An 18660-nucleotide genomic window follows, 5' to 3' on the forward strand; every position below is an offset into this window, starting at 1 on the left:
CCTGCTGCATTTCAGCCTGACCTGCCACTCAGCATGTTTCAAAGCTGGTGCTGCCCTTACTTTCTGTATAGGTTTTGGTATGAACATCTCCCTGTTATGTGAATTGTAGAAGTGGTTGAAAAAGCATTGACCCACTACTACTGCAAAATTAGTTTTGGTCCTTGCTTTGCCACTAAGTAGCTGCAAAATACTGGGTATGTAAGGTCAATGGACCTTGATTGTCTCAGCCATAGATGAAGAAGTACTAAGTCATCACTAAGACTCCTTTCAGTTTTGACTTTCTTCAGTTACCTGTGCGTAACAATTCATCTTCACTGAACACTTAGCATGTTCTTATTGCAATATAGCACAATATAGCTGGGGACCATGATGCAAGTGATTCACACCATCCTTTTCACTGAACAAAGCTATCTACATAGTAAGCAAAGTATTTTAAGTCAGCCTAACATTCTTATCTAAATTATTTCAAATTGTTCTCATTTCTTTTGATTTACTGGTTTTTAAAATTTTTTACAAAAACAATGCCAGCACCACTAGCTCATGCCTATAAGCCTAGCTACTTCGGAGGTTGAGATCAGGAGGACTGTGGTTCCAGGCCAGCCTAGGCAAACAGTTTGTGAGACTCCATCTCCAAAAACAACCAGAGAAAAATGGACTGGAGGTGTGGCTCAAGAGGCAGAGCACCTGCTTTACAAGTGCAAAGCCTTGAGTTGAAACCCCAGCCCTACCAAAAAAGCTTTTATATATATATACACATACAGCCAAAAAAACCAAAAAAGTTTATATATATATAAATTGCCATAACAAGGAGAAAAAGTTTGGAAAATAAAATAAATAAATCACTAATAATGCCAGCAACCTGAGGAATTATTATAATTTAACTAAATTTCCTACCAAATTTCTCAAATGAATGTTTTATATACATTTTATATCCTACCTTTTTCATATATCACAAGTAATTTTATTGCTAGAAAATTAATACTTTTAAGTAACTAAGCTTAGAAATTTATTTTCTTTAGTACTATAATAATATATACACACTCAAAGAAATTAGAAAATAAAGACTAACAGAAAAGAAAAATCCTTTATTCCCATTACTAAAGATCTCTGATGATATTTTGGTAGATAGCATTCTTGTCTTTAAAGCATGAAACTTTAAAACAAGAGGTGGGTGTTGTGGCACACATTTGTAATCCGAGAACTTGGGAGGCTGAAGCAGAAGGATTATGATTTATAGACAAGGCTGGGCTACCTAGCAAGATCTGGTCTCAAACCCCAAACCCAAAACTGGTGCTATATAAGACATATTGCTTTATAACTTCCCTTTTTAACTTAATAATACATTTTAATGTTCCATACCCAGCTTCCACATTCTTCTCTTATATACTAGTCCCTGCCTGGACTTTTCTGAGTTCTAAGTAGAAATATAACACCCATCTCAGCCAGTTTTTTACTAGGTACCCACAACTGTACTAGATGCTGAAAAAGGTCCAAAAGAAACAAGGATTTTGATTATGCCCGTTCAACTTTTACATCAGGGAAATGGCTGCTGTAGGACTGCTATTCAGCATGGATTATACATTTTCTTTAATGTGTTACTCCTAAATTCCACTTAGTTTTATTGTCTGTAATTGGATTACTCTAATTTTATGTGATGCATTTTCAGCTTTTCATCAGCCTGCTTTTGATTCCTCTAGCAGTTAAGAGTGTCATCAAACTGGGCAAGACTAACATTGGCTTTAGCTTAGTAACCATGGTAGTACCCGACCATATTTTACAATACAGCGTTGACAAGAGAACAGAAAAATGAATCTTGAGAGATTAACTAATTTACTACAAAAATATGTATTTTTCTAGGTTGAACATTCTCAGATCTTTGCTAAATAATCAGAATTTTAAAATAAATACATTTTAAATGTAATTTCTCTGGTTACTGATACTTAACAACTGGGTACAAACTATTAAGATGAGATTTTCCAGAGCTGGGCATGGTGGCAGATTCCTATAATCCCACCTCTAAGGAGGCTGAGGCACAGGGATCACAAGTGTGAGACTATCCTGGGCTTTACAGTGAGACATTGTCTCAAAATAAAAGAAACAAAAAACAAAAAGAAAGAATGAAAAAGAAAAAAAGATTTTCCCACCAAACTAGTGAAATCACAGCACCAGTAAGTCAACTGACATAAAAGAAGTATAAAAGTTAGATAGCTTAAGTTTAGTCTAAAAAATGCAGAACTCATGTTATGCTCTGAAATGATCACGCTTTGTATTCATTCACCTTGCAGGAAAGGTCTGTAGCTGGTTGCTGGCAAGGTGCAAGATGCGCAAGTGTGGGTGCCCCACCAGGACAGGTATGCACTGATCTGTCAGGAGGTTGTTGCTCAGATACAGCAGCTGCAGCATGCTTAGACTCTCCTCTCCAGTGCACGCAGAAGGCAAAGACTCCAGACTGTTTGCAGACGCATTCAAGTATCTGAGACTGAGAAACACACAGATTTATCATGCCTCCTCAGCATGCAGTGCTGCCATCCCAAGCTCCCAGATGCAAAATCATTTCTTCCAGGTAGTTTTCTGTGAGTCTACCCAACCCAAAGTTCCTTTTACTCGACTTATGCAAGTCAAATAGAGGAGAAAGAATACAGGTGTGGCTGTTTCCTCATCCTTCTGTAGTGGACAAATTCTAACCAGGTTTCACTTTTGCCATCTATGTTTCAACTGAAAAGTCATCATCAAGTACTACAGTCAAATATATCTGAACTATGGGGAAACTCTTCAGAAGAAATTTTGTCTGAGCTGGGGTGGTGATCACACCTATAATCCTAACACTTGGGAGATGGAGGCAGGAATATCTTGAGTTTCCAGCCAACCTGTGCTACACAGAGACTTCAAGGCCAACCTCAACTACATAGCAAGACCACGTCTCAAAAAAAAAGGGCTAGGAGTATAGCTCAATGGTAGAATACTCGCCTAGTATGTGTAAGGCTCTGGATTCTATTCCTAGCACCACACACACAAAATAATTGTCTGGCTTTAATAGCAACATTATTTATTTAGCCAATTCCATAATAATCCCCTAATAATGGATATATAGGTTATTTGCATTTCTATACATAAGCTATTATGGACATTATAATGAGTACCTTTGGGCTCTTAGTCAATTATTTCTTTAGGGTACATTCCTAGAATAATTTATGAATTCAAAGGATATAAATATTTTTAACATACATTTTATGTGCAATTTTTTTTTTTTTTTTGTGGCATTGGGGGTTGAACTCAGAGCCTACGCTTTGAGCCACTCCACCAACCCTTTTTGTGATGGGTTTTTGAAATAGGCCCTCGCAAACCATTTGCCTAGGCTGGTTTCAAACCATGATTCTCCTGATCTCTGCCTCCTGAGTAGCTAGGATTACAGGCGTGAGCCACTGGCGCCTGGCTCACCATATATATTTTTAAAGCTTTTTTTAAAAAATACGTTGCCAAACTAAGCTTCAAAAAGGCTACAAATTGCACTTCCATAAGAAGAATGTGATTCACATCTTTGTCAACACTGAGTATCATGATTCACTTACTCTTTGCCAGTCTAACAGGTAAAACACATATATACATTTCTATATGTACCAGTGTTTGGTACATATAGAACATTCTCAATAAAAGGCAGTTAATATTATTAAACTTCTTGTGTTTTCTTTTTTTGTGGCACTGGGGTTTGAACTCAGAACCTAGTGTTTACTAGGCAAGCACTCTACCGCTTGAGCCACACCTCCAGCAAACTGTGTTTTCTTAAATCGTTTTCATGATGTGTGATCAACATGAAACTAACCCTAATTAGCTTTTAAGTTTACTGGGAGTAATGTGTGTCTGTCCCAAAACTGCTCTGGACAGTTAGTATTAAATAGTTCAATTTCCTTCAGTTAAGTAAGTTCCTTACTACAAATTTTAAGGCTGTAAACCAATTTTGTTCAGACTGTCATTAGCTCTAAATACAGTGTTATATATATTGCTAACAAATACTTGTTAATTATCAACTGCATCAAGACTCCATAAAACTTTCCCATACAAACTCCATATAAACCTTTTTTTAGAATTTCCAAAGATTTTATTTTGAGGAATATCCAACCAAGTGTACAGATGAAGAGATGTGTAAGCTGCAAAACAAAGAACAAGACTTGAGGGCTAAGGGCTTTTTGTATGTTACCTGTACCATATGTTGAATTACTATTGCTTATCTCTTTTCTCCATTTCCAAACTGAAGATAATATGGCCTTCTCTATATTGTAGAAGACTATCAGTAAAACTAATTTTCTTGGGTTGGGTGTATAGCTCATTGTTAGAGCATTTGCCTAGCATGCACAAGACCCTGAGTTTGAATATATTGTAAGAACATTTGTAAATGTCACAGTATACCCCCAATACAACAATAACATAATAAAATAAATAAATGAATAAATAAATAACCATGAACTTGACACTAGTACCACAGAAAAACAAAACAAAACCAAAAGAATATAGTTTTTATTTAAAGGAGACATACACATGAGGTAAACCTGACTACAGGTCCTAAAATAGGAAGACATACCATCTACTTATAAATTTATAGTAAGATGGCAAATAATACCTTTTGAAAGAATCTTATTTTTAAATGCACAGATTTCAAAGTAGGTAGCAAAAAAGCTCTAAGATAATTTGGTAAGGTTACAATTAAATTGAGTTTGGTGGTAAGTCCTTTCCTCCCGAATTCTTCCTCCCCAAGGAAACTGTATCTACATATTGTATTTTCTCCCTAAATGTCATAACTGTATTTATATTCTGAGATGAAAACCTAAACCTTTCCAACCTGTTTGAGATTGTTCACAACACAAAAACTTACATATTTGATAGTCATGGTGACTGTGAATTAAAGATTACTACCTCATGAAACACTGCCATAAAAGTTGCAGCTACATCTCCCCACCATTGAACTACCAGGTGAACTCTGTAAACACAGCTCCAAAGACCACTCCAATGACAAGTCAATGCAGTTTGTTTAGCCAATGATTCAGACTTCTGAGAAAAGAACCCTCCGATACTCACTTTAAGGCCTTGGAAAAGAGGTGGTCTGGCAGTCTGGTGAGAACGTTATGCTGGATATCCAGCACCTCCAAGGGGATGTGCTCCACCAGCACTGGAAGGACATGGATGTGATTGTGTCCCGCCATCAGTTTTCTAAGACTCAAACTACTCAGAATTCTATGGAGAAACAACAGAAAGAAACAAACAAAAACTTACTCAAATGTTTCTTTCTAAATGTATCATAGGCTATTTAACTAAAACCAGCCAACTAATAAACACATTATTTCTAGACCATACAATCACTGACAAGTGCCTGAGCCAATAAAGCAGCCATGACCAGGTTACCCATGTCACCCACCAGGAAATCACTAAGATCTTTCTGAGGAAAGGTAAATTAACGAAGACAAATGGCACAGAGGAAATCTAAAATAAAGCAATTTCCTGAACAAACCCATTTAGATTTTTTTTTAAGTCTAGACAGAAGTCTAGAGAATAGTTAATATTAATACTTAATATAAAATCTGTAATAAAAATTTAATTACAGTAAAAACTACTATTTACTGAGTGCTTAAAATGTGATAGGTCATTTAACAATGAAGTTCAGAAGGATTAAGTGACTTTGATTTGCCAAAGATCTCATAATGAATAGTAAATGGTACAGTCTGGATTTGAACTAAGAACTGACTCCAGAGGTTGTATTCCAACCTACTAGGCTACAAAGCCTCTAGTTCAATTTTAAAGACTCCATGGGCACACATTCTAGTTACAGCTCAGTGCTTTTGAATATGTAATTCCCCACCCCACCAAGCACCACTCTTTCCCCTCCTTCCTCGGAGAAATCCCACCATCTGGTAAAGGTCAATCCAAATGCCATCTTCTCTATGAGGCATTCTCTAATTATTCAAAGTTCTTCTGAATTTCTAAATAATTTTATACAGCATCATGATTAAGAGTAAAGTCTCTGCAGTAAGAATGACTGTGTTCAAATGCCAACTCCAGTCACTTCTTGGTTAAGTGCCACCATGGACAAGTTACTAACTGTTCTTAGTTTCCTCATTCCTAAGATGAGGATGACAGCACTTACATAATAAGGTTTTTAAATGATTAGGTATGATCATAAAACAAAGTTCTTGGGTGTTACCCAGGTCATAACTTAATCTATAAAATTAACTTCTGCTTCTATCATATCAGCACCCGTGCCAGTGTGATACTACCCTCTTACTAGTAAGTTTCTTGTAGACCAAGATCATGTATTAACCATCACAACATTCCTGGACACACCACACTGCTTCATTGTCAGCTGGTACTCAATATTCATTACATAACTGATAGGCAAACCAAATCAAGGAAGATAATTAAACACATACACACATACATATATAACATGTGTACTCACACACACATACCTCATAGGAACCTCTGTGAGAAGATTATAACTCATATCTAATATTTCTAGCTTCTTTGCTTCACAGGCCCAGTCAGGGACACACTCTAGCAGGTTTCTGTAGAAAATAAATAAGTAAAAGATACCACTTAAAGTGACAAGTTAGTATATTTTGGATCTTAAATATTCCCCAAAGGCAGTATGTTGAAGGCTTGGTCACCAACCTGTGGTACTAACAGTAGGTGGTGGAATCTTTAGAACGTGGGGCTTAGAGAAAGGAAGGTAGGTTGCTGAGGGTATGCCTTGGCAAGGACTACTAGACCCTGACTCCTTCTTCTTTCTTTCTTTGTTTTCCAGTTGCCACAAGGTGAGTAGTTTCCTGTACCATGAGCTACCACCATGATGATGTACCTCACCACAGGCCCAAGGTGACAAGGCAAAGAGGCCATCGGCTGAAACCTCTAAAACTGCGAGCCAAAATAAACTGTTCCTCCTTTAAGTTGCTTATCTCAGGCATTTTTGTCAGTGACAGAAATATGACTAACATACAAGTGGAATTAATTTCACTAGACAACTAGTATATGTAAATCAGCTTGTGAGCTCTTGGGGCAGGGACACTATCTCCAAAGCATCCCTTGGTATTATTACTCAGAATACAGTCAGCACTTGAGAATGCTATTAAATCAGAAAGGTGGGGGAGACAAGTACCCAAACATGTACAGTAATAACGGATCAATTATGCTACATGTTCAAAAAAGGCTTTCAACAGTAGGTAAGTGGTGAGGAAACATTTAATAGAAGTGACATTTTAAACAAACCTTCACAAGGACTGGCAGCATGGCTCAAGTGGTATAGCGCCTGCCTAGCAACTGTGAGACTCTGAATTGAAATCCCAGCATGACCAAAATAAATAAATGAAACAAAACTTCGCAGATGGGAACATAAAAGACACAGTACATTTATGTACATTCCTGATCAACAGAAGTAACAAGGTCCTGAGCAAAATCAATCTCTGTTTAAAAACCAGATTAACATCACAGAATATCAAGAAAAAGAAAAAAAAAACAAAAAACAAAAAGGAAATCTAAAACAATTAAAAGAAAATTTAAAGCCACTATCTAAAAAATAAAGAATTATCTGATTCTAATGGGCCAAAAAAAAGAAAAAAAAAAAAAATCAGTCACACTGCCATGAATCTAGAAGTAATGCTTCTTTGTTGGATCTCATCCTAGATCCACACGCTTAACAAGGAGCAACTCACAGACATCTTTCCATCCAAAAGGGTCCTTCATTTAACTGCACACTATGGCTATTAGGTTTATTCTTCCAACTCATCCTTTTGCCTTTCTCCAAATTATATAAGTATTTCAATATATTTAGATTTCTTGTTCCTCAAAACTGTCAAAGAATCTAAATATGAATAGACTCAAACAAGCACCACCCTCATAAGACACACTCACCGGGAGAGTTCCAGGGAAGTGAGTAGATTGGGCACTGGGTAGACATTCACTGCTGTCAGCCCTATAAAAAACAAACAAACAGGTGATAGTAACATTCTCTAAAGGATGCAAATGAACTATATGTAAACAAGGCAAAATAGCTTAATTAAATCACCAGAGAAAAGGTGACATCTGAAACGACTAAAGATAAAAAATTACTGGGCAACTTGCCCTGACTACTGCTTGTTGTCAATTTGTCTTGGAAAACAAACACAGTTACTAATTGAAGGATACTGTGTGCTGCTGCAGTGGACACACTAGATTAAGCACTTGTTATAGCTTTTAACAAATCAACATCTCGCTTTATATGCACCACTTTAAAAAAACAACAAAAAAACCCCACCATCATTGGGGATTAAACTCAGGGCCTTGTGCATATTAGGCAAACCCTCTACCACATGAGCCACACAGCCAGCTATTTTTATTTTTTGTTTGTTTTTTGAGATAGCTAACTGCCCAGGCTGGCCTAAAACCTGTAATCCTCCGGTCTCTGTCTCCTAAGTAGATGGGATTACAGCTACGTGCCACCATGCTTCACTCTTTTTTTTAAGAATTAAAATACTCTGAGGAGGGGAGGGGGGAAAGGGTGGGGAAAGAGGCAGGGTGGAGAAATGACCCAAACAATGTATGCACATGTGAATAAATGAACAACAACAACAAAGAATTAGAACACTACATATACTAAGAGGTACACGTCATCCTGAATATGGCTTTATTATTCCCATGGATTCTTTTATGCTCTTGTGGCACACTCACAGCTAAGAAAACAGTATTTCTCTGGGTTTTAAGTTTTGGCATAATGATCATAGTACACATTTATTTAATTATGTACTTTCTTGTTCAAAAAGTATTTCTGGACTAGAGGTGTGGCTTAAGCGGTAGAATGCCTGCTTTGCAAGCGTAATGCTCTAAATTCAAACCCCAGTCCAGGCAGCCCCCCCAAACACTTCTGAGATTTATCCAAATTAATATACAAAGCTTTAGTACATTCACTTCCCATTGGTGTGTAATATTCTATTGTATAAATGCATCGCTACTGATTTACCTATTTTCCTGTTAATAGTCCTATTTTTTCCTGTACTTTCACCACAGTCCTTGGGCAAATGTAAGCGTCCCTGGGATATATTCCAAGTAGGAAACCATGGCAGAGCATGGTTTACATGAATCTTCGACTTCTCGAAGGCACTCACATTCCTCAAGGCGGTTTTACAATCGACCCTCTCACTGGCAGTGTGAAGGCTGAGGAAGATGCTTTCCCTTCATTCTGGTTACACTTGGTATTGTCTTTTCTTTTTTTTGAGGAGTATAAAATGATATTACTTAAATTTTCATTTTTCTGGCACTTAGAGAAAACAAAGACTTTTTTCTTTCCGTCTTCAAGCACAGAAAACATAATTACAACTCTATGGTGAAGAACTGAGAAGAATAGTCTCAACAGTGCAAGGGCCTTTACACTGAAAACTATTGGAGGGGGGGCATGGGAAACTGGGGGGAAGGTGGCCTAAACAATATACACACATGTGAGTAAATGTAAAAACGATAAAATAAATAATTTTTTAAAAGAAGATACCTAGAAAGCAACATCCCAGAAAAATAAATAAAAATTGTACCACTGGCACCACAGGAAAAACAATTATTACTGGAGACTATTCCTACTGAAGGTAGGGACTACTCACTCTAGAACTAAGACAGCACAAACTTCTGGAGCAGGGATTGGCAAACGTTTTTGCAGAAAGCTAAACAGTAAATATTTCAGGCTTTGTGGACTAAATACAGTGTCTTACTATTACTCAATGCTGCTACAGTGACATAAAAGCAGGAATGTGTAAACAAAAGATAAACATATCACTGTGGTTGTATTCCAATAAAACTTTATCAATCAATATGGAAACTTGAATTTCATATAATTTTCACATCCCAAAAATGATTCTTTTGATTTTTTTTTTTACCCAACAATTTAAAATGTAAAAATCATTCTTTGTAGGCCAGACTCAGTCCCTGCACAGCAGTTTGCCAATCCCTGTTTTAGATGCCTATTGATACTGTTTGAACATGCTAGTCCACCTACCCAGCCCACTGATTTTACAAAATGTCTTTTATTATGCTCATTAGCCATCTCAAAGTATCTAGCCATGTCTTTTTTTAAAGTTTTTAAAAAATTTTTTATTGTTGTGCTGGGAGTACATCATGGCATTTACAAAAGTTCTTACAATATATCAAATATATCATAGCCGAATTCACTACTTCCATCATTCTCCTTTATCCCCCTCCCTCCATTCCCAGAATAGTTTCAAACAGGTATCATTTTTCCATTTACATACACGTATATACCATATTTGTACCACAGTCACCCTCCCATGCCCTTTCCCTACATACTCCCCTCCTCCACTAGTACCAATGCCCCAGACAGGACCTCTTCTGCCCTCCTGTTCTCTGATTTTGTATAAGAAAAAAGACATTTTTGTTTAAGATTGCTGTACAGGGAGTTTCCTTGTGACAGTTCCATGTATATATGTATTATAACCCAAATTGGCTCATCTCCTTATTTTTCTCCTTTCTACCTTAGTCCCCCTCCTCACGGTGATTTCAATGGGCTTAAAAATTCTATATTTATTCTTATATAGGAAGTATATCAACCATATTCACCTTCTTAGCTTCCTTCTTTTACCCTCCCTCTCTCGTATGTGACCTCCCCTTAGCATGACCTATTTTTCAGAATATTGCTTGTATTTGTATTAGGTCTATATTCCACATATGAGAGAAAACATGTGACCTTTGACTTGCTGAACCTTCTTGCCATGTCTTTTTGTGCATATCTCACATTTAAGTGTCGACAGCAAAGTTAAAAGATAAAGTGAAGTCTCAATAAGCCACAACCTCCATTTCGCAGAATGGTTGAACAGGACCACAGATGCCTTTCTTCTTAGAAAGCTCACACTAGAGCTGAAAGAGAAGAAACAGGAGGAAGGATACAGAACTCACTGTTTGAGTTGGCGTAGAGAGTTCGAAGGGAAAAGCCACTGAGTGTTAGCTCCCTCAGCTGGTTCCGCTCACAATGCAGCTGCTCCAAGCCACATAAGGAACTAAGATCCAAGTCAGTCAGCTGATTGTCCCGCAAATCCATGTGGGTGATGTATTTATTTCCCTCCAGATTTTCAAGAACCATGCCTTTCAAATGGTTCATCCTTAATATTCAGAAACAAAGAAATAATCAAAAATAAATTCTACTAAGTGTGTTTACCAAAAGAAAAACTGGAGAGGTGTATGACCCCTTTCTCTTCACTAAATAACTTAGGAATTTCACTACTTGTCTTACTTTGCAAGGTATTGCAGAAATAACCACAGATGACTTGTAAACAAGACACAACTAAGTTAGACAATCCAGACTAGCAAACATATATACAAATTAAATAAAGAGAAGGAAAAAAGAAGTCACAGGTAAACACTTTCATTCAAATACCTAGTAAGGTTAGGTGGGAATGAAGGACAAGAAGATGAACACACTTTTGGATGAATGAATAGCTAAGCAGTCACAAGAGAGAACAGCTGCCCCTCCTTCTCCCATTGCTGTGTCTGCTCTGTCTCTTGTGCTAAGACTCATATGACACTAATGGAGAAGAAAATAATCTGTACATACACAAAATAGTTCAAACAGAAACTCTAGAACATGACTTCTTGGTTCTTTTCTGTACACCTATATGATTTAATACAGGCAGGCCTGTTCTCCTTTTCCTGTATTTCAATAAATCTTTTACTATGACTTTACAAGGTACATTAAGGGCTTCCTATAAATGGTAGACCTTCTAGTAGATACTCTATCATCTTCCTTTAAGAAAATATTGTGACTAGCCAGGAACAGGGGCTCACCCTTATAATCCCAGCTACTCAGGAGGTAGAGATAGGGAGAATAGCAGTTCAGCCAGCCCAGGAAAAGCTCAAGAGAGCCCCCCCCATCTCAATCAACAAGATGGGGTGGTGGCATGTGCCTATGGTCCCAGCTATGCAGGAGGCAGTAAGTAGCAGGACTGTATTCTAAGGCTAGCCCCAGGTAAAAACACAAGATTCTACCTAAGAAACAACTAAAGTATAAAAAGAGCCTGGGGCATGGCTCAAATGGCAGAGAGCCTACCTGGTAAATGCAAGGCTCTGAGTTTATACCCCAGTACCTCAAAAAAGAAACAAACAAACAAAGAAAAGAAAATATTATGACTAGAAAATAAATTCCTATAAAAAATCTTAGTACTAAAGCCTTGAACATATCAATTGTAATACAATGTTATCAAGGAAAAACCCAGCAATTCAACAGGAAAATGGTCAAGCTTATGAAAAACTAAAAACTAGTAATCATATACATATAAAAAAGATGCTCAACCTCATTCCCTAAGTAAATAAATGTGAATTAAGACACTGAAATACTATTTTCTACCTTCTATTGCCAAAAAACAAACAAAAAAGATTCCTAAAACCCAATGTAGTTTAAAGATGTGAGGAAATGGGAATTCTCATAAAATGCTGCTAAAGGGTTATGCAGAACAACCTTGTCAAAGGCAATTTGATAGTCTCTATCATGGGGTACACCTACCAGATAGAATCCTTAAACTCTCTGCTAATGGGTGATAAATGAAGTTTTACTAGAGCGTTGATAGTATCTATTTCTATGCTGTTCTAAAATCCCAATGTTTTAAAGAAGTTTTTAAGAGAAGACTTAAAGGTTCACAAGAGTCAAACTAAAGGAAGCTCTGGTAATAAAAAAAAAAAAAAACAGCCTCACCTTAAATCCACATGCTTGATATGGCTCATCCTGGTCAGCACCCCTAAATTCAGGACTTCCAAGCAATTTCCTGCCATAACCACTTTATCTAACATCGTGAGTTTCTCATAAACCTCAGGAATTTGGTTAAAGTTGTTGAAGGAAATTCCCAAGGAGGAAAGCTGTTGCAGATTTCCCAATTCTTCAGGTAAAGTAGTCAGAAAGTTGCCATCAAGACAAAGGGTTTGGAGACTGAAGGAGGAAAAAAACAAGTCTATCTTATTAAATTTTCATTCAAATGGATTCCTGATTTATGCCACTAGGTTGTCATCAATCTCAAAATGTTAAAATATCACAACTCTCAACCCATAGATTTAACAGATGAGTTAGACACAGTTACTAAGGATGGCCCTCCAACATTGAAGAGTAAGGGCCTCTGCTGTTGAAATGGAGGCACTGGTCAATTCTGTAGGCATGGAGAACTCTGGGTCAAAAAACACTGCTGACTAGCATCCTAATAGTTACATTTTTTACTTCAAAAAGTTCAAGGTACTACCTTAATTCCAAATGCTAGACAAGTTTATTCTGCAAAGGAAAAGAGGAATCTAGAAAAAGTTAGATACTCACTTTAGCAGATTGCCAATCTGACTTGGCAGGTCATGAAATCCATTACAGGAAAGGTTGAGCTCAGTCAGGGTAGAAATCTCACATAGCAATGCAGGAAACAACCCAAGTTTATTATGAGACAAGTTCAGGCCCTTCAGTTGAGAAAATCTAAAGGGCAAAGACAAAAATATATACTATATTTCAATAAATCAGTTATATGCCTTTATAAAGGACATCAATGGCCTTTAATGATTTTTTTTTTTTGGTGGGACTGGGGTATTTGGGGGTTTTGTGAGACAGGGTCTCACTATGCACAGCCCAGGCTGGCTTCAAACTGGTGATCCTTTACTATCACTTGCTGAATGCCTGGATTACATGCATGAAGTACCATGACCAACTAAATGATCAATTTCAAATGCCATTATAGAATTTCCAAAAATATGTACTCAACACTCACTACATGCCAAATGTTGTGTGGGCCCAAAGGATACTAAGATGACTAAGTGCAGTCCACACCATCAAGGAAATTGGGGCTAGTGTGACAGAAGTTCTCTTCTCCATAAAAAGACAGAAAATCTTGAAGAACAGCTCTCATGCTGGTGCAATTCTTTTGTATCAAGTGGTATTCAATATTTCTGAAATATTTTCTGTAATTAAATTCCTGCATGTAGTATACAAAAGTCTTAGAAAAGTTAACCAACTCACAGGCAAAGGAATAGCTAAATGTAGATCAAACCCCATTATAAGCAACTTCTTTTATATTGAAATTACATTGGCTCAAAAGTTCCTTGAAATAAATGGACCAAATGAGCTTGAAAATACGTATAGAACAGCATTTTACTATAATGTGATCTGACACAAAACATGAAATAGTGTTTTTAATGCTTCTCTTTTGTTTGTAGAAGTAAATGTAGCTATAATGTCTTGCCTAGAGACAGTATGGCCAGAGTGGATCCACATGAGTCACTTTGGGAGCATGAGAGTATCACTTTTTGTTACACAAGTGCAACATGCTAAGGTTGAAGTGTTGCTCTTTGTAATGATGACCCCTACCAGCTGCTTCTAGATTTGAATCCTTGGTACTTCACTCTAATGCTCTCCCAAAATTCAACTTTTAGGATGACCTGCCTTTGATTACTGATTATATTCCTTTGACCTGGTGCTTTGAGTTCAGAATTTCTGATTCAGCCCTCTAACTGCATTAACTGTTTTCATAGCAATTCAGAAGAAAATACTAGAAACTGACTTCTTTAACATTACACAGCTTGTATTCCTTTTTATATATAATAATTATTTTTTTTTCTTGGTGTTTGAACTCAGGTCTACACACTTGCAAAGCAGGTACTCTATGCTTGAGCCACACCTCCAGTCCATTTTGCTCTGGTTATTTTGGAGGCTGGGTTATCAAGAACTATTTGACCTGGCTGACCTCAAATCTCTATCCTTCCAATCTCAGCCTCCCAAGTCATCAGGATTACAGGTGTAAGCCACCAGCACTCAGCTTATATAAAACTATCATTAAAATAACTATCTCATTACTAAATGCAGGCTTATACAAAAAACTTTCTAAAACACGGTATCAAATGAGATAAAAAGTTTTTCTGGAAATTATTCTAGAATTATAAGCTATTAAGGAAGTACATAAAATGTCATTTTAATGTATATTATCATTCTAATCATCATGTAATTTAAACCATTTTAAATACTTTAATTTCCGATTTCTCCCTTTCCTACCAGAAGCCCAGACAACTACTTATGCCACATATTTACTTGTGGGCATCCACAAGTAAATCCATTCTTAACTGGAAGAGTAATAGAGAATGAGGAGAGGATAGAAATGTGGAACATATTCTAACAAAGGAGACAGAAAAATATGTAAGTCATAGTCCTATAGAGATGAAATGGTTCCTTTATTAGAAGAAAAGGTTTCATAGGTGACAAAAGACTTAAGAGTTGGGAGTAGCAGATACAAAGGAAAGGCAAAGCTCTGCCTCTGGAATTTCAGAAATTAGGCCTGTTTGCCTGAAGTCCTTTCAATTTGATACTTCTGATTCAAAAGCTACCCAAAAATTGGATCCCCCACACTTATAGATCATGCTCCACTGTCAATGATTTACATGAAAAGCTCATCCAGATCAACAGCAACTCACAGTTCCTCCATAACAGAAATTTGCTCAATCTTGTTTTGCAGCTGGCAAGAGGGAGCAGGGATAAGAAGGTGGGAGAATTGTGTGATTAAAAATTTTTACTTTCTCTTCAAAAAGGAATGGAAAATTTAGTATACATATAAAATAATAAGTGCTATGGTTTGGATGTGGTTTGTCTCCCCAAGTTTCATATGCCGGAATCTTGGTCCTGGCAGGGTAGGAATAAGAACTGGTAGACCTTCAAGAGGTGAGGCCTAGAGGAAGGTGCTGACCTCAGAAGAGATTAATGCTGGTCTCATGAAGTGACTTAGTCTCCAAGACAATGGGTTGTTATAAAACGTTAAGCCTAGCCCCCTGAATCTCTCTGACCTCCTGCCTTGCCCTTCCATCTATCCTTCTCACATGGGCCCCACCATGATGCCTTCTGCCATGATGTGATATAAACAAAGAGGCCCTCAGAAGCTGAACTGATGGGGCCATCTGATCTTGGACTTAAAACTTCTTTTCTTTATACATTATCCAGCCTCTGGTATTTTATTAGAGAACTGAGAAATGGACTAATAGAGTAAGTGTGCTTATTTAAAGGTATAATTCACTAAGATACTGATTATAATTTGGTCTGAACATATTGGCCTGGAAACCTATTTTCCACATACTTGTAGAGTGTGTCAAGGCCCCCTGGTCTTTCTAATTGCATGAAGTTGTGTCGCAAGTTGAGGTAGGTGATATCTTGACTGTAGAAGAGATGTTCAGGAACCTCCTCCAGGCTGTAACATGAGAGGTCCACGGTACTGATTCGCTGAGACACCACCTGAATAAGGTCAAAGAAAAGAGTTTTCTAAACTAGTACTGAATGTTTTTTACCTTGCATAGAACAGAATGGTATTTGCACAAAAAGGTACTGACTAAAACTAGGAAAGATAAAAAGGTAGAAAGCCAACTGTTCATTTATAAGAAACAGTTCATTTTTACTATTCCCTGAAATCATAAACTGCTTGAAAAAGAAAGGTATAAATGCTGTGATGTCTATACAAGAGCAAATATACATATAAGTCATAATATATTTATGTATGTATAAGTATGTATCATAAAGATGGAAAGTTAACATTTCATACAAAGAGTAACATTAAGATGATTCAAAGTAACTGTACAAAACTCTTGAGAGACAGTATGATTTGAAAAGACATGGCCTTTTGTAGCCGTACCAGCTCTGCTACTAACTAGAACAGCTTCTTCATCTGTTGCAAGGATAAAATTAAATAACTAAGCACATAAGCACACTACTGAGCTTACCAGATGCTCAAAAACATTAACTACTTTTTTAAAGAGCAGAAGAATGGGACAGTTTTTTAAAAACTGAAATCAGTTCTATTCAGAGCAGACTTTATAAACAATACAATAAAAAATCCAATAGAACCGAAATCAGGTTTTTATTTCTATAATATATGCTAATGAATGACTTGTGAAAATGAATCTAAACATACAAATAGTATATCACTGGAAAAGTCACTCCTACTTTGAGGTATGACATTACACTGTAACAATGGCTTATATAAAACTCTCCAAAGATAGCTAAGAAAACAAGAGAATTTGGAAATCAAAGTACACTTTTCTAGTTGTTCATCTTTAATGGCTAAAAAGGAAAAATTATGCTAAATGGCTAATCATCCTCAGAATATACGGAAAATGGCTGGTGGTTTGTGACAAACTTAAAAGTCACTGTTCACCAACAAGCTCACATTTGAAGTGGCTCATCCAGGCTGTTCTAAACACAGATCAAGAGGCATGGGCTACAAGTCAGGGAACAGATACATTAATCACTGACTACCATGGCAGAAGGAAAGCCATGTGTCTATCGTGCCTCAATTCCTTCAAGGGTCAAATCTGTCTTTTTTTTTTTGCGGGGGCGGGGGATGTAGTACTGGGGTTTGCATTCAGGGACTCTCTACCACTTAAGCCACACTCCTAGCCCTTTATGCTTTTATTTTTCAAGTACGGTATTGTGATTTTTGCCTGGACTAGCCTGGACCTTGTTATTCCTATTTATACCTCTCAAACAGTTGGGATTACAGATGTGTACCACCATGCCCAGATTTTTTATGGAGATGAGGTCTCACTAGCTTTTTGCCTGGGCTGGCCTTCAACCAATCTCCATCTCTTCTTTTTCTTTTCTTCCTTTTTCTTTTTTTTGCTAGGAAGGTGCTCTACTATTTGAGCCACTCTGCCAGCCCCTTTTTGTGTTGGGTATTTTCGAGAGAGGATCTCATGAACTATCTGCTCAGAACTAACTTCGAACCTCGATCCTCCTGATCTCTGCCTACCAAGTAGCTAGGATTACAGGCATGAGCCACCAGTGCCCAGCCAAATCTCCACCTCTTAAGCAGCCAAGATTATGGTGTGAACCACCATGCCCAGCCGAATCGCATTGTGTTTTAATTCCTTCCAAGGCCTTGCCTCACAAAAAAGGTACAGAGTTACCTAAAATATTTCTGACAGCATCTTGTACTATGCAAATATAAAAAATAAGTTAAAGACCCAGTGAATTTCCATTATATTCATTAGACACTAAAGACCTAGAAATAAAATTCAGAATTATGACTTGCTGTCTTAGAAGTTTAGTTTCAAACTACATTTCTGTTGGGCTTCTACATCCTTATCTTCACATCAAGACATCTAATCATGTATCACCTTAGACGCTTGCCGTTGCCACCTCTGGTACTCGGCCAAAGTCTCAAAGCTGATGTGATAGGTCTGGGCTTGGGCTCCAGCTGAGCTGAAAGCAAGGGAGTGTTGTCGGCGTTTCACTTCTTCTATCTGAAGATGAAAGGGGGAACCAAAACCACTAAACAGAAATCCTCATCAAGAAGCATAAGACAAACAATCCAATTTCTTAACATGGTAAAGTATGTGAATAGGGATTTTGCCAAAGAAGATATACAAGTGGCCAATAATCTCATGACTGGTAATCAATCTCAACAGCCAATAAGGAAATGTAAATCAAAACCACAATGAGATACCATTTCACATCCACTAAGATAGTTAAAATTAAAGCACAGATAATAGCAACTAATGTATAACAAGTATTGATGGGCTGGAGGCGTGGCTCAAGTGGTAGAGGGCCTGCCTACCAAGCCAAAACCCTGAGTTCAAGTTCAAACCCCAGTACCAACAAAAAAAAAAAAAGTGTTGACAAGGATTCAGAGAAACTAGAACTCTCGTGCACTG

General features: G+C 37.2%; 1 protein-coding gene across 2 annotated transcripts in view; it reads right to left on the reverse strand.

Moving 5' to 3' along the window:
- The window catches only part of Phlpp2 (PH domain and leucine rich repeat protein phosphatase 2), a 68710-nt gene that overhangs the window by 12462 nt on the left and 37588 nt on the right, over positions 1-18660 (reverse strand). For both annotated transcript variants that reach the window (XM_020176125.2, XM_074055717.1), the window contains exons 5-13: positions 18124-18249; positions 16092-16246; positions 13310-13456; positions 12704-12934; positions 10915-11117; positions 7894-7954; positions 6456-6551; positions 5071-5226; positions 2279-2479 (exon numbers count right to left, since the gene is read on the reverse strand). In XM_020176125.2, coding sequence (XP_020031714.1) covers positions 2279-2479; positions 5071-5226; positions 6456-6551; positions 7894-7954; positions 10915-11117; positions 12704-12934; positions 13310-13456; positions 16092-16246; positions 18124-18249 — 1376 coding nt within the window. The remainder of the gene's footprint in view (positions 1-2278; positions 2480-5070; positions 5227-6455; positions 6552-7893; positions 7955-10914; positions 11118-12703; positions 12935-13309; positions 13457-16091; positions 16247-18123; positions 18250-18660) is intronic.

Source organism: Castor canadensis, chromosome 15, assembly GCF_047511655.1.
Source record: "Castor canadensis chromosome 15, mCasCan1.hap1v2, whole genome shotgun sequence".
Classification (NCBI taxonomy): Eukaryota; Metazoa; Chordata; class Mammalia; order Rodentia; family Castoridae; genus Castor; species Castor canadensis.